This window comes from Phodopus roborovskii, unplaced genomic scaffold (genome assembly GCF_943737965.1).
Source record: "Phodopus roborovskii unplaced genomic scaffold, PHOROB, whole genome shotgun sequence".
Classification (NCBI taxonomy): Eukaryota; Metazoa; Chordata; class Mammalia; order Rodentia; family Cricetidae; genus Phodopus; species Phodopus roborovskii.
Window position 1 is genome coordinate 32,885,410 of NW_026126567.1, and position 15,757 is coordinate 32,901,166.

The 15,757-nt window shown below is 46.4% G+C and overlaps 1 protein-coding gene across 1 annotated transcript in view; it reads left to right on the forward strand.

The window, feature by feature from the left end:
• The first annotated feature begins 1,058 nt into the window (after positions 1-1,058).
• Positions 1,059-15,757, forward strand: part of Tmem273 (transmembrane protein 273) — a 31,898-nt gene continuing 17,199 nt past the window's right edge. The window contains exon 1 of the mRNA XM_051202491.1: positions 1,059-1,221. Coding sequence (XP_051058448.1) covers positions 1,128-1,221 — 94 coding nt within the window. The 5' untranslated portion in view covers positions 1,059-1,127. The remainder of the gene's footprint in view (positions 1,222-15,757) is intronic.

The following is a 15,757-nucleotide window of genomic DNA, read 5'->3' on the forward strand; positions in this document are numbered from 1 at the left end:
CAGTTGGAGGTTCTAGACTTGTCATTGTGTGGACTTAGCATTTTGCTTACTCAGTATACTCAGAGCCTCGAGTCAGCTGGCTGAGCCTGGAAAGGCCACCCCAAGTGAGCCCTGAGAACTTGAACGGGAAGCCCGCACTCCCGGCAGTGCAAAAACGTGCAGTACACTGACTGCAGAGATGTCACCATGGGGGTGACTATTATGAGCAGGAATCAAGGATTTTCCTTCATACTCCTGCCCTTGCAGAAGCTAAATACCCTTAAGTGTGAGTGGTGTTCACCATTTATCTATGAGCAGATCCTGCAGTTGGCTATATGGTAAGGAGCATGCATTCTTCTTTATCACAGGTTCCTTGGAAAAATCATTTTGACACCCATGTTTTATCACTTTGCAATCCTTATCTACTTTTGTGGGGGCATCTGAAACTGTTTTTCAGCTGGGCCTGGTTGCACACATCTGTCTGATAAAGGCCTTAGCAGGCTATCATTCATTTAAGTGCAACCCGGGCTACACATTGAATGAGCTGTCTCTGGGAAAAAAACAAAACAAACAAACAAACTGGGCATTAAGGATATAGCCCAGAGGTAGTCTTTGCCTCATGCTTGAGGTCCTGGGTTTGTTCTTAATAGCACAAGCAAAGAAAACAGCAACAGAGCCTGTCATTCTGAGAGGACAATAAAAGGCCTCCTCAGGCTCAGAATCTCCCTGGTGTGAATGTGAGTTGGGGCTGAAGGGGAGGTTGCAGTGGTGAACACTACAGTTCCAGCCCCAGGGCTCAGAGGCTACTCAAGGTGTAGCTTTTTTGACATAGCAGGTCAGGTGATATCCTCCTATAAGACCTTCCAGCAGGGGTCTTTGGGCAAGAAACCCACCTGAAGTGATACCTCAGTCTTAGAGCTCCAGGGAGGGAACCAGAGAACTTACCAGAGCAACTGCTTCAGCCTCCAGTGGTTGACTCTCACCAGTAAACTCCCTCCCACCAGCAGCAGGCAGAAGCCAAGTAACAGGGACTTCCCTCACCCCTGTCTGCAAAGGGCCAAGAGGAACCCACAGCCTCTGACTGTGGCTGTAGCTTCCTTCCTTCTCAGTCACGTGGGGCTTGGCTCTCATCCCCGGAGTCTGGGGTCATGAGGCTCACTTGCCTGATCTCTCAGGAGCCAGGACCGAACACCACAATGAGCTCTAGGCTCCCAATACTGAGAGCCCTCCTCTTCCTCCTGGGTAAGTGAAGGCAGGTGATGGAGATGGGGTGGTGATGCCAGCCTGGGAGCCTAGGGAGCATAAATTGCAGACCTAACCGCCTTGGGCCTCACCTCCCAATTGTGGCACACCCCTCAGGATAGACGGATGGATTACTGACTTAGGTGGGATAGTGAGCAATGTCTCCGTTTCACTTCAGATGCTACTTACAAATGTTGGCTGGGCTGAGGGAGGAGAGGAGGGGCGGTGCAGAGAAAGAGTGCCAGGCTAAGAGCAATCTGCTTCCACTGGCTTTGGCTTTGTTCCTTGCAAACCGGGATGTGCTTCTGACACTTGGAGTTTCAGCTTCTGACCTAATCAAAAGGGAGATAATAATGTTTACTTCATAGGCTTGCAAGAGAATTGAGTTAAACTTAAGTGACCCAAATCAAGATAATTGCATAGCACAGATAGGCAGGTGGTGCCGCCCTGTTCCGGGTGACTGTGTGTGGAGTGGACCCAGGAGCATCTTTAGTTTTAGAAATCACCTTTATTGCTAAGCCCTGAAAGGTAGAAGGAAGGAGAGAGGCAGGGGTAAAGTGGCCCCAACAGGAAAGGAAAACCAAACCAAACCAAAACACCAGGGATGCATAGAGAGGAGGAAATGTGGAGAATTGGAGAGAAGTTAGGAATTTGCGGAGATGTGGACGTCAGTGATGGGGAGAAGTGCTGCTTTGCAAACGCTTGTCAGCTGTTATTTCTTTGGACGGCAGCTTTGCTCACATTTATCAGCACACCACTGTTGCTTCTTTTGGGAAGGCAGCAGAAGCCTTTTCCAGAAAACTAAACAGAACTGAAAGCCAAACAGACTGTCTCCTAATGGTCTCCTGTCTCTGGAGGTGTGGCCTGAATCATGAACACAGACAAAAAGATTCCCACAGCTGGCCTCCATGGGTGCCTGTGCCAGGCAGGGGCGAAACAGACCTGGGTCTTGGGAATTAGCATCTCAAGATGGACACTGCTCATCTACACAGGGACAGATGTGGAGCCCTGACTGTGACAAGGCTAAGATAGCAGGAGCAGCAAGCTCAGGGTAGCTGAGCTCAGTGTTCCCTCCGAGCAAAGGGCCAGAAGCCAACAGAGTCTCTAATTTCTGTTTTGGGCTAACAGAAATACAGACTGGTCTGTCCCAGGGAATTGGAGAGGGAATTGTGGATTTAATAAAAACCAATGAAAAAAAAATCAAATTGTATAAACAGGCAATTCATTGAAGAATTGCTGCAGACAATGAGCTTTGGCGATGCTCAGGCTGACATGAAGTGTTGACATGAGGCATGTTTTGGTGCTTTGAGGATGGGAAGTGCTGGTCAAAGCTTACCTTGGCTCAGTCAGTTCCCACAGCTGTATGGAAAGCCACCTGGGGTACCTTTTTACACTCCGTGCCTTTTTATACTCTGTGGCCCAGGCATTCACCTTTTAATGCTTTCACGAAACGGTGAGGATCGTGGGGTTAACTTCCAGAATGTTACTCTTTGCTCTGCTCTTTGCCTTCCCTGAGTCAGTCTCCTCATCTGTCATTTGCAGCTAATGACCTATCCAGCTTCCCATGGCTGTTGAGAGAATTAACCCTGCTGCCTGCCACCTTCTGTCCTCTTAGTGCAGCGTGTGGTGCATGGCATACACCCAGGGTCAGCCATTAGAGGGACTTGCCGATTCAACTTCACAGAGGCATTGGGGGGAGGGAGGGGGAGAAGCTGTTCACAACTTTTGACTCAGAAATTCCAGGTCAAAGAATTTACCCTAATGAAATAATGGGGTATTGCTTCCCAAGGCATTTAACAAGATGTTGCTTGGCTCAGAAGGGATCACAGCGAAGGGATTGCCCAGACCAGATTGGTCAGTGCCATGTCTATGGGAGCCATGTCTACGGGAATTGTCTTGTTGTTGATAACATGGGAGGGCTCACTGTGGGTAGTGCCAACCCCAAGCAGGTGGTCTGGGTTGTGTTAGCAAGCTGACTGAGCATGAGGTAGATGCTAGCCAATAAGCAGCTTGTTAGTAAGTTGGTTGTGGTCATGGTGTTTATGAAGCAACAGAAGATTAAACTAGAACATTATTTGAAATGTGTTTGTGTGTGTGCCTTAATGAAAAGGTAGTTTTAGCTTTCTGTACGTAATATAAACACCCCTAATATTTGCTTTAGAGTCTTTCGTCTACAACCTCTTTGCAATGGTGATCCCATTCAGTTCCCACTGAGTACACATGCGAACTGCCTGTTCTGGGCCGTGATTCTGGATTGGTCTATATTAGTACTGTCCTGCTGGTTTAATAAAGAGCTTAGGAATCTTTGTTGCTTACCTGTAAGGTTACACATTCTGCTAGTTGCCATTAGATTCTTATTAACTGTGAGAGTTCCTTTCTATTTCTCTGGGACTTTTCCTCAGAAGCATGGTGAAGGTCACTCCCTGAAAGTCAACCCCGTGTGCCTCTTCCCTAAGAGCTGTCCCATGAGCCTCATCCACTTCTCAAATACAGCCCCAAGGGTGCTGCTGTCCCTGTAGTCATGCCCGTTTGGACAGATGTGGAGAAAGAAGCACAGGATGATGAATCAGCCTCTCAGAGGTCACACAGCAGGAAAGTGGCAGAGCCCAGGTTCAAAACGGGACATTTTGATGCCCCAAAGCCACATTTTCAAAGCTAGCAGCAAAGCACCTCTCCGCTCAGTACGGAAAGGGTATCTCTCTCATGGTTTTTAAACTGCCTTGTTCAAATTTCCATTTCACACTTAAAGGAAGGCACAGACAGTAAGGAGTATGCATATACTCAGAGGGGTTGACCGTTGAGAGCAGTTCACCCCATTTCCTTTATCTGTACTTCTTTCTATATGTCTTATTCTATAAACCATTTGAGGCCAAACTGTGTAATATCAAAGGTCCTCTTTATCCCCTACATTCATCAATGTGTGTTTCCCAAGACTAGAGACAGGCTCAGCAGTGTGGATGGAGCTGGAGGGACATCACATGACACAAAGAATGCCAGGTACACAGACCCGATACCACGTGCGATCACCTGCAGGTTCTGACAGAGTCGTTGTAAAGGGCAGAGCAGTGGGTAGGGTTTACAGAGGGGCTGGATAATACACACAATGCATGTCCGTGGGAGAAAGTAGTGCTGGTGTTCCTCGATGCCACAGGATGACTGCAATCTGTAGAGTATTTCAGCATGGCTAGGCGAGTACCAAGGTTCCAGTACAGGGATATGAGAAGGGGGAATGGGACTGCTGGTTTTCCCTACCCGACCATTGCCCATTGTACATCGTGTGTGTGTTCAATCATTATGCTACCATTGCCCATTGTACATCGTGTGTGTGTTTAATCATTATGCTATGAACACATGCAAACATAACGTGTTCAATCTTTATGTTGTATTCTATAAGTGCATGAAAACATAAGTTGTTGATTGGAAATGAAGACAGAATATAACCCCTTACACAGCTATAATACGGTCAATAGTCTTAGGAATCATAGTGCTAATAAAATAACCATCTGGGAACCACGTTTCAATATTTCCCACAATGATTGTTGCCACCTTGACTGTGGGGCAGGTGCTGCCCAGGGTTAGCCTCATCACTTTAGCCTTCTACAGGCTGGGGTATGCATGGCCTTGGTTTTCAGGCCAGTGATGTTTTTGAAGTACATAACTTCCTGTTAAGTAAGCCCCACCCTGCGATAACAACCCTCATTTGGGAGTTGCCTGATAGTCCCTAACGATTACACTTAAGTGATTTTTTTTTCTACCAAAAAACTACATGGTCAATGCCCTTATCGTCAGCTTTGTGGGTGGAGGCAAGACTGCATGAAAAAGGCTGAGGCAGTGTCGACCTTGTGATAAAAGACTCCAAAACTAGGTCTTGGACTTCTACTTAAATACCAGGTGATCAATATTTTTAAGTTGAGCTAAAATATTGATCAAGGATAAGCACTGGTAACATCTAGTAAAAGTCCTCAGCATTTTATTAGAGGTCTGTTTCTTCTGAAAGTGCTGCTGTAAGAAATATTTCCATGGACTTGAATTCCAGCAGAAACGTCAGCCATCTGTCTTTGTTTTAATGGTGTTGGAAAGCATCTGCAGAATTCTATGTATTATTATAATCATGAGAATAAAAGGGATACAATATCACTTTAATTATGTTCCAGGGCCTAAAACACCCTTCACTGGAGGAGCCAGGGTTATTGAGAGAGAGAGAGAGGAGAAGCTTTTCCCCCCACTGCCTTAATTTATAATGAAAAGATGGCAGAGGCCGGAGTAAAGAGAATTAAATTCGTTTTTATCTTACAAAGTCAAAGTCATCACTTTATTCCTTGGCTCTCAGTCCCTGAGATCTTTGTGCGAATCTTTGCTGACAGCTTTTCCCCAGTTCCAGTCTCTTGCCAAGACGATGCTTTAGATTCTGCGGTGAGGAAGATGTGTGAGAAGGAACCAGTGTGTTCATTCTCCTTTGTGCCTATCAGATCATCACGAGGAGATGAAAGGAAACCATCCCCCAGGGCCTCTTAGCCAGTGGGCAGGCAGGTGGGAAGAGAGGAGCCTGGACAGACGGGCAGGGCCAGGGACTCCACAGAGCAAGATAGCAGGACTAGATTTAGGAACTGATCCCTTTTTCTAACTGGGTTACTCCCCAGCTTCAATTTTTTTTTTCTTCTTTGTGGTTGGTTGCTGGGTTTTACTGTTGACTTCCAGGCGTTCTTAGAGTCATCTAGATGTTCGTGTGCCACCTGCCAAATCTGTGGCTGAAGAATGGGTTGGATATTGTATAGACTCATTTTTTTGTGTTTTAATTTTTAAGTTAAAAATTTGAGACAGGGTCTCAATATGTAGCTCTGGCTGGCCTAGGAACTGCTAAGTAGAGAGACTAGAATAGTCTTAAACTCACATAGAGATCCACTTGCCTCTGCCTTCCAAGTACTGAGAGGAAAGGCAGGACCACATCTGGCTTTGTTTTTGTTTTTATTTAGTATTTCTCTGTGTGTCTACATATGTGTTTGTGCTTGCAGAAGCCAGAACAGAGGTGTCAGGGAGTTACAGGAGGTTGTTAGCCACGTGTTGTGGCTGCCTGGAACCAATCTGGAGTCCTCTAGAGTGCAACAGAAGGTCTTAACCACTGAACTATTCCTCCAGCCTGAATGTATCGAATGTCAGTGAAGTTTAATTTACTGGTTTTCTTTTCTTTGCTATGAGGCATGAAAAGTTTTTGCCTTAAGTTCTCAGGATTTTTGCCCAAAATCTTTTATAACTCCATGCTTTACTTTTACATCTGTTTTTGTGTATGTGGGTGTTTTGTATGTATGTATTCATATACATATGTATATGAACATGTGTGTGCAGGTGTGCAAGTTATATGCATGTACACACAGAGGTCACTGTCTACATTGGGTGTCTTTCTCTCTATTACCCTCCATCTTTTTTTTTTTTTTTTTTTTGTGCATAGGATCACTCACCAATTGAGCTAGACTAGCTGACCAGTGAACTCCAAGCATCCCCCTGTCTCTGCCTCTCCAGATTACAGGTATGTATCATTGTGCCCAACGTTTGATGCAGGTGCTAGGGGACTGAATTCAGGTCCTTATGCCTGTGTGGGGGCACTTTATATACCATGCAACTACTCCAGCCCACTGTGGCATTTTTTTTATCTTTTTGTGTGCCTGTTAAGGGTTTATGTCTAGGTGTGTTATATTGCATTTTGTTGTCAATGGCTTTTTGGCCTACAGGTCTCTGATTGCTTCAACATAGTTGGTAGAAAAAAAAAAAATACTATCCTTCCTCCATTAACCTGGATCTGCTGCCTTGTCATAAAGCAGATGGATGATTTTGGTTCTCTTTTCTGTTGATACATATCTGTCTCTCTGCCATGGGGGCAGTCTCAAGTCCTGGGCTATAGAGTCTCTAATTTGTACAGCAGCCCCTCCTAGCTCCTCCTCCTGCTGCTGCTGCTGCTCCTCCTCCTCTTCCTCCTTCTCCTGCTTCATAATTCCAGCCACGTGAATCTGAAAAGGCCTTACTGCACTTTTTGATATGATTTGCATAAAGGTGTAGAGCAACCGTGATAAATAGGACATCTTTATCATGGCTCTGTCTCCTAGGAACTCGGTGTTTCTTCACTTATATTCTTCTTGATTTTTTTCTCTTCAGTGCTGTGGCATTTTGGTACACAAATGAGAATGTATAGATTAGATTTACATCGGAGTGTTTTCCTGTGATTAGGAATTGTATTGTCTTTCAAGGCCTTCCTTCTCTGCATTGTAGAATGTAAAGACGTGCTGCTGTTTGTATGTGTGGATCTGAGACCCACCACCTTGTTGGACCCACTTATTCTAGGAGTTATTGTTCGATTACTTAGAATTTTCTTCTGAACATGATATTGTATGCAAATGATGCCAGGACCCATCCCCTCCCCCCATTATGAGTAATGTGGCATTTACTTCCTATTCTTACCTTGCTGGCCTGGCTAGGACTTTCTAGTACTGAACTGAGAAGATGTGGTGACAGCAGATTCCCCTGAATTGTTCCTGATTCAAGTGAGATATGTCTTGTTTTTCACCATTAAGAGCAGTGGTTCTCAACTTTCCTAGGGCTGCAAGCCCTTTAATACAGTTCCTTACATTGGGGTGACACTTCTCCCAACATAAAATCACTTCATTGCTACTTTATAACTGTATTTTGCTATTCTTATAAGTCACAATGTAACAATGTAAATACCTGATATACAGGATATCTGATATGCGACCAATGTGGGGGTCACAACCCACAGGTTGAGAACTACTAATTAAAAGCGATGTCAGCTGAAAGTAAGTTTGCAGATGGTCTCTGTGAGTGTGAAGAAGTTTCCCTTCATCCCTGGTTTTACGAGAGGTTTTATCATGCATGAGCATAATATCGAACAATGTGCCCAAATGCCCTTAGTGCTTTGCTCCTATGGCCATGTGACTCTTCTTCTGTAGCCTGTGAGTATGGCAGGTGGCACTGACTGATGTTCAAATGTTGAATCAGTCTATGTCCTAGAAAGCTCCACTTAGCCATGGTGTTTAATTTGTACATTGACTGAATCCTTGATAAGAGGCAAGGGTCTTGGGAACTATGCTCATGAGGTTTCCTGTATTATGCTGCCTTTGTCTGAGTTTAACATCAAGGTGAGGTTGACTTCAAAACATGGATGGAAGCATTCCTTTCTCTTCCATTTTCAGGAAAGAATTATAAATAATTGCTGTTCATCCTTTAAATTCTTGCTGGACTTATCTCACCAAAAGGTGTGGGTCTACATCTTCCTTTGGGAGAGTTTACAAAATAAATTCTATTTCCTTCATAAATCTTAAGGCTATTTAGAACATACGGTGAGTGAATTCTGGTGGTTTGTAAGTTTTGAGAAATGGATCCCTTTTTCTAGACTGGCACATTTTTATATGTAGAGCATTTCATAACATTTTCTTCTTATTGTTGTTACTATTAATTCTTGCTACTGTTGGTTATGGCCATCAGCATCATCTTTGGTGCCCCAGACTCTGGAATGGCAGTCCTAATTTATCCCTTACTTTGCTAACTGCTCTTTTCTAGCTTCTTTTGTCAATCTTGTCTAGATTTTTCAATTGGACTACATTTTCAAAGAAACAATTCTTTGTTTCACTGATTTTCAATGTTGCTTTTCTGCTTTCAATTCAATTTATTTCTGATCGTGACCCTACCACTTACTTTCCTCTGCTTGCTTTGAGCATATTTAGTGGTTTGTCTCTGAGTCTCTTGAAGTGACAGATTATGGACTAAAACCTTTCTTTCCCAAGAGTTTAGTGATGTGATTTTTCTCTCTCTGGCAGTGTTATCTATGATCCACATGTTTTGACGTGTGCTATTTTCATTAAGTTAATAAATGTTTTATTTCTTAGATAATTCCTTTTGATGCATACATTTTTTTCTTAGTTTCTGGTTGATTTCTCCCTTCATCTTGCTTTCTTTCTCTTTCTCCATACAGGGTCTTACTGTGTAGCTCAGGTTGTTCTCAAAATTATGATGCAGGCTGGCCTCAAACTCCATGTCCTCCCATCTTAGCCTGAAAACTGGGATCACAGGAACTTGCTACCATGCCTGGATGAGAACTGGCTCTTCTTAGGACTCTTGTACATATGCTTCTTGGTGTTTCTGGGATACCTGGTGAATTGTTCGCTTAATACTGTGACCTAATGCCCACAAAAAGCAACCTATGAGAGAAAGGATTTATTTTGGCTCATGGTTTGCTAGGATAGTGTCCATCATGGCAGGGAAGGCATGGTGGTGGGAGCATGTGGCTGACCAGGCAGTGAAGATCTCATCTGCCATCACCCTTTCTCCTCATTTCAGTCTGGGCTTCCAATCCTCTCACTTCAGGGTGAATCTCCCATCTACAGTTAGCCTGCAGTGGAAACACCATCACAGAGACACCCATTGTACATCTCCTAGGAGACTTAAAGCCCTGTGGAGATACCCATCACTGCAGTTTTCTAATGTCTGGCCTGAGATATACAATGCAGGAAGAAATCCAAGGGAATCCACTTTCTAGTTATTCCAGGAGTCCCTGGGCAGCTTGCCTTCTCTCTACCCACCGGGTTCCATTTACATTTGTTTTAAAATATGGTACACAGGGATTTTAGTTATATTTTAGTGTGTCAGTCAGATATACATCCTTGATCCCAGAGGATGCTGAAGAGAAGGCTAAAAGGCAGAAAGCGGGCTGAATGGCTCAGTCAGCCTTCTCACCAGCTCCCAAATAAAACTGTCTGTGTTTCCTCCTAATATCTCATCCAGACCCTCATTTATCTAGCAGAATTGCTCCAACTGATCTTTTTAGTAAGTCTGATTCCAATAGATTCTCAGCAAGGAAAGCTGGGTTTGCTCACTCCTATGGTTCTGCCTGGCATCCAACTGTGCCCACCCCAAGATTGGCCAGAAATGTGCAGAGCCATCAGGGCCAAGGCTGGCCTCTTGAGGCCCAATTGAACTCCTCATCCATGCTTTCCCACAAGAAGTAGTATGCAGGCCAAGGCTGAGTGTGTGTCTGAGCTGTTTCTGTCACAGCTGATAGTCAGTCAAGGTCTGGTCCCACTGGAGGATGACATTGGGCATGACAAGCTCAGTGTTGGATGGCAGCAGCCATGGCAGCTAAACAGACTTAGGAAAGATTTGGGGGGAGACTTAGTGAAGAGTCTTGAGCTTCCCTGGGGCATTGAACATCAGAGATTCCTGTGACATTGACAAGCCCTGACCACTGAGCCATGTGTGACCCCTGAAAATAGATAACTCTTAATGATGATCAGCTCTCCATGCTGGTCTGAGATAGTTGAAGAGCCATGTTCAATCCTAAGATCACTCATTTTCAGGCATGTGAGCTGAACATGTTGTGTATCCTCCTGGGTTTATAGTCATCCAGTGAGGACTCTATTCTGTGCCCCTAGATACACATGTGCATGTGCGTGCACATGCACACACACATACACGCACGCACAAGTACCATGCAAAGGTACTTTCCCTTCCCGCTCTTGACAGGAAATATTTTCAAAATTCAGGACTTAGGTTAGCATTCAGTTGTGGGGAAGGGCATGTGTGGGCATGGGAGCCTCCAGATGAAAGCAAAGGTTTGTGTTAAGACAAGAGAAACCTCAGCATAGTGGTTGTCCTGGAGGTGAGAGATGGAGGGAGAGATTGCTTTTATTTCCAGCTACCAGCAGACCAGATATCCAGAGGACGGGATCTCCTGTCCCTAAATTGTAGGCATGGATCACAATTAGCACCATCCAGAAGTCTAAAGGAAAGCCAAGTTTGGGTAAAGGACTCTGTGAGGGATCTGTCATAGAAGGCCCCAACTCCAGTCCTGAGGGTCTGGGGTTCCAAGCACCTGGGACCAAGCCTGGCTTCTTCTTGCTCTGCCCATGCTGCTGCCCCTGGAAGCATTCTAGCAAAACATCTCTCTCCAGAAGGGGACTGTGGCTTGCTGGGAGGGTAAGGCTGAGAGATGGGGTAGGGTAAGGCAGGCACTGCAAATGGCTTGATTTATAGCTTAAATATTTAAATATGTGACACACCCCCGGGCTGTGCCAAAGTCAAGCTGCCTTTTAAAAGACAGCTAGAGCAAGATACCAGTGCGTAGCAGGGCTCACTCAACAGCCTGGTAAATAGAGGCAGATGGGTAGCTGGCAGCCTTGCCCTGGGACTACTTGCTGCTGCTTTCTCCGCAATGTCCATGGCCCCTTGGAGTGGGCCAGGCCAGCTGTCATCCCCCGGCTCTGCTGCCTGCCTGGGCATGTGCTTCCCTCCGCAGGTCCCTCAGGACTCCAAGCAAAGCTTCCCAAGGCTGAAGAGTACAGTATGAATATTGCATGAATAATAATAACCCCACCACTTAGCGGTTATGCAGCGCTTCCCTCTTTCCTGATACTTTACCATCATTAATTAGTTATTCTGCACTGAGCCTGCCTCCCTGCTCACTGCCAAGACAGCCCCACAAAGGCAGCTCTGAGCTGAAGCTCCAAGACAGGGTTGCAGACCTTCCTCCTTTTATAATCTGGTCCCTTCTGCTCTTGCTGGGAGGACTGTCCTTCAGGTCTGAGCACTCCCTTGAGAGCCCCTCCTTCTCCCACCAGGAAAGAAGACACTCCCTAAGAGGGTAGCATGTTTACAGGTGCAAAGACAGCTGTTGCCTGCCTCTCGCTTGGGGCACACACATCCAGGGGATTCATTTGGCCACACTCTGCCAGTGGCACTGAGCTCTGCACACCACCATACTCAGCCCAAAGTCACTGACAGAACGATGGGTGGCTGAGTGGGAATTGCTGGTTCTGAGTATCCTTCACATGTCCCTCTATGCCTGTGGCTCCCTCTCTCCTCCCCAGGTCACAGGGAGGCTTTCGGGCACTCACTAATGGGTTTGGAGATGTAACAAACCTTTTCCCTAGTGAGTGTGGGCCCGGGGTGGGGTGGGGGACTAGAATCCCTTGGGGGCACTGCTCACCTTGCTAACATGCACTGGGCTCCCCTTCTCTGGTGTCTACAGCCACCCTCAAGGCTAGCAGCCACTTCCTTGCCAGGTGTGGCTTGGTGTGTGTCTTTACTTCCTGGTAAGAATGGACCCAGACCCTCCCAAGACTCCTCAGTTTTGCAGAAGTTCTCATTCAGACCCAAGCCATCTCCTACCTCCAGCCCCTCCATTAGTCTGAGAAGATATCGATTGCTTTTGCTTCTGGAAGCTGAGTGTTTGGATACCAGTGTGTGAATCTTTAAGAATTAATTAGCCAAGATTGCTGGGGAAAACAATATGGGCCCAGGGCTTTGATGTTGTCTGGTCACCCACTGTTATCATTCCCCTCTTAATTATGTTGCTATTTCTGGAAGGTGGAGGTACTTGCTCATGTTTCATGGCCTTTCTTGGCCTCCTCGTTAGTCTGGTGGCCTTCTATGGCTTCCTGCTTTTCACTCTTGCTCAGGGCAACTGTGTCCTCACTGGACAAAACATGGGCAAGACCATACTCTCCAGCCTTCAGGACTTCTGTGGGCAGCTTAGCAACAAGTACCATCAAGGTGACCTGTAGCACTGCCCACATATGTGTTTGAGGACACTCATGACAGTTCCCTGAGAGCTCTACCCCACTGAGTCACCTCTTTGGTTCTCACACTCTCAGCCCCTTCTCAAGCCTCCTGTCCCTCATCCCTGCCTCCTCCTCTGCCTTCCCCACCCCTACCACCCCTCTTCATTGGCTCCCATGAGTCCTCCTGTCTTTAATTAAACTGTGAGCTTGTAGAAGCTTCCCAACACCCCAGGCAGAGTTGAATGTTCCATTGGTCCTCTTTGCTGGCCAATCACCGTAGACAGAGAGGTCCTGTATGGCCACAGCCACTTACTGTCCATCTTCTTGGGTGTCAAGTCCAGGGGCTTGACTAGATGTGTGGATCAAGGGGTTGCTCTGAGTCCTTGGGGACTCTCTTTCCATGGGTAGGGCTCCAGTGGTACCAGGGGCCAGCCATTGTGCCCCCAACTGCCTGTAGCCCTCTCTGTTTATCTTCTCTCTGCTCTACCGCATTTGCTCTTGGTCTGACGCACACAGCTCTATCTCAAATCTTGGTCCTTTCAGAGACAGATTGGGGCATACAGAGCAGTGGGAAGATGTGAAGATATCCTGTTTGCTTAAAGTTTGGCTGCTAAGGTCTGGCTGTGATGAGAGAGTGGGTGACCCAGGAAAAGCTGTTTCTGATGGTTTTGGAGCTTGTGGTAGGGTACCTGAGGTTTCTGCAAGTTATGGTATCTCAGAAAGTTCTAGACTCCAGTGGAAGCCACACAGACAGTGGGAGTGAAAAGACCACATAACCAAGGGCAGATAGCATGCTACTGGGACAAAGGCTGAGACATACTACATAACGGCAGACACGTGCCAGTGTTAGGGTCAGTTCAAACAACCCTGCGGAGGGCTAAAAGGGACAAGGCACTGGCCTTGCTTTTCTTAGATGCCTGCCCATTTATGAGTGGCCAGGAAGGGAAGGAACTGATACCACATTCAGACCACCAAACAGGCTGACCTAAAAAGCATGCTTTACTCTCTGCTCTAACTTCCTCTTGCAGAAAGGAAGCTGTGTCTTTGGTCAGACCAGGGTTTTCTGTCCCCATTTTCCCAGGAGAAAAGCAAGGCTCAGGATCAAACAGTGACATGAAGCCCAGCCAGACTTTGATTTCGCATAAACAGGGTCCTTTCTGAGCCTCTTTCAACTGCTACATAGTTCTAGCCATGTGCCAGCATGTCCCAGGCCCCTGGGTACTCAGCTCACTGCAGAAGATAGAGGTATTCTTGGTAGCTGTTCCCAGGCTCAGAGTCACATGTGAAATGCTATCACTCATTTGTCTCTGTGGTTGAACTTGACTTGAGTTTTTACAAACTTGATCTTATCACTTCAAGACTTCAAGCTGCTTCTGGGCTGTGGAGTAGCTTTAGAGTGATTGCTCAGTCAGTTCAGGACTCTGCCTTCTATTGTTCTCTGTCAATCAGACAGAATCCAAGCTCCAAGGGAGTCTCAGGTATCATCCTGGTCCTGGAGAAAATAGATCTCCTTGTATTAGTGGTACACACAGAGCATGTCACAAGGGGAGAGGTCTGAGGAGGGTGCGGGAGTGATCCTGAACCAACAGAGACAATAGGAGACTTCCAGAGTTCTAGAGGTGGCTTTTTCCCCCTAACTCTTAGAGGTGATAAAAAATAGGAGGACAGGGGAAAGCATTGTACCAAGGCTGCAGCATCTGTAAAGGCCCAGGGGGTATAAGGGCTTGTTCTGCTGCAAGCTCTCACTGGGTTTATCTGCCACTATCCTAAACAGTTCCCCATTTCAGCCAGGGTTCTCCATTCCCGCCTCGCTTGACAGCCTGATTTTCCACAATGATGTGTCAGGACCATCCTCTAATTCGGTGACCAGTATGGTTCACAAGGCCATCCTGGCCTCCGCTCTTCCTCAACAAGAATCACCTAAGTAGCTCCCCAGAGGAACATCAAGGTGTTACTAGCAGACAAGAGATCAAGGATGGTGGTAGACATTTATTCCAGTTGCCTTCGTCACTCTTTGGCAGCTCATGCTCTCCTCAGGGCACTTTGGATTGGCCTGCTGCCGACTCCTTGTTTGTGTGTGGACACTTTAATGACAGGGTGGATGATGTTCCTAACATTTGAGACCCATTTCCTCTAGCCGGGGATGTCGGAATTCATGAGATCTAAAGTTAGGACCCAACGCCCACCCCACAATGTTTAAGTACCAAGATGAATGTGGCCAGGCATCAGTTGACAAACACTTAGGGCGGCCACCCTATTTTTAGCTCAGATACTTATAGAATGACACATGGCGACTAGGCCACAACTGAGAATCACACACGCTGATTCTTCCCAAATAAGGTGGCATTTTAGCCCCCCAATGAGGGTGGACCCAACAGGTGGACAGCATAACGAGGCGTGGGTACCAGGGATGGGCTTTTAGCTGGTCAGATTCCAACAGAGATGAGCAAGTCCAAACTGTGCCCTGGGCTCATTCTTGGCTCTCCTGTGGCAGTCCTATCCTCTCCTGCTCCAGGAGAAGCTAAGCCACTTGGTAGGGACATTTACTCTTACCCTCCTTCAGTGCTGGCAATGAGATGTGAGACTTCATTCTTGCTAAGTAAGTGCTCTACCATTCAGTTACCTACACCCCTAGCTCAAGAACCATTTGCTCTTGCAGTACTGGAAGGCACCTGCAGAGCAGACCCCAGGCTCAAGGGATGCAGAGAGACACTGCTGTGTTCATACCCTCATCAAATTTACCTTAGAGCTGCTTTGATAAGGGCAGAGCATCCGGCCCAACTGGGGTAGGAGAGACCACTGAGTGTCTTGATGAAAGTTCCCCTGAAAGAGAGCTCGCATGTGCAGGGTGCCACCTAACCACTCGTGATAGCTGTGTGGACCACTTCTCTGGAATGTTTCAGGGTCTCAGTAAGTCTTTCTAGAAGGTAGCAACAGAGGCTATACTAGGTTCAACCTCTATACTCAGCTCATCA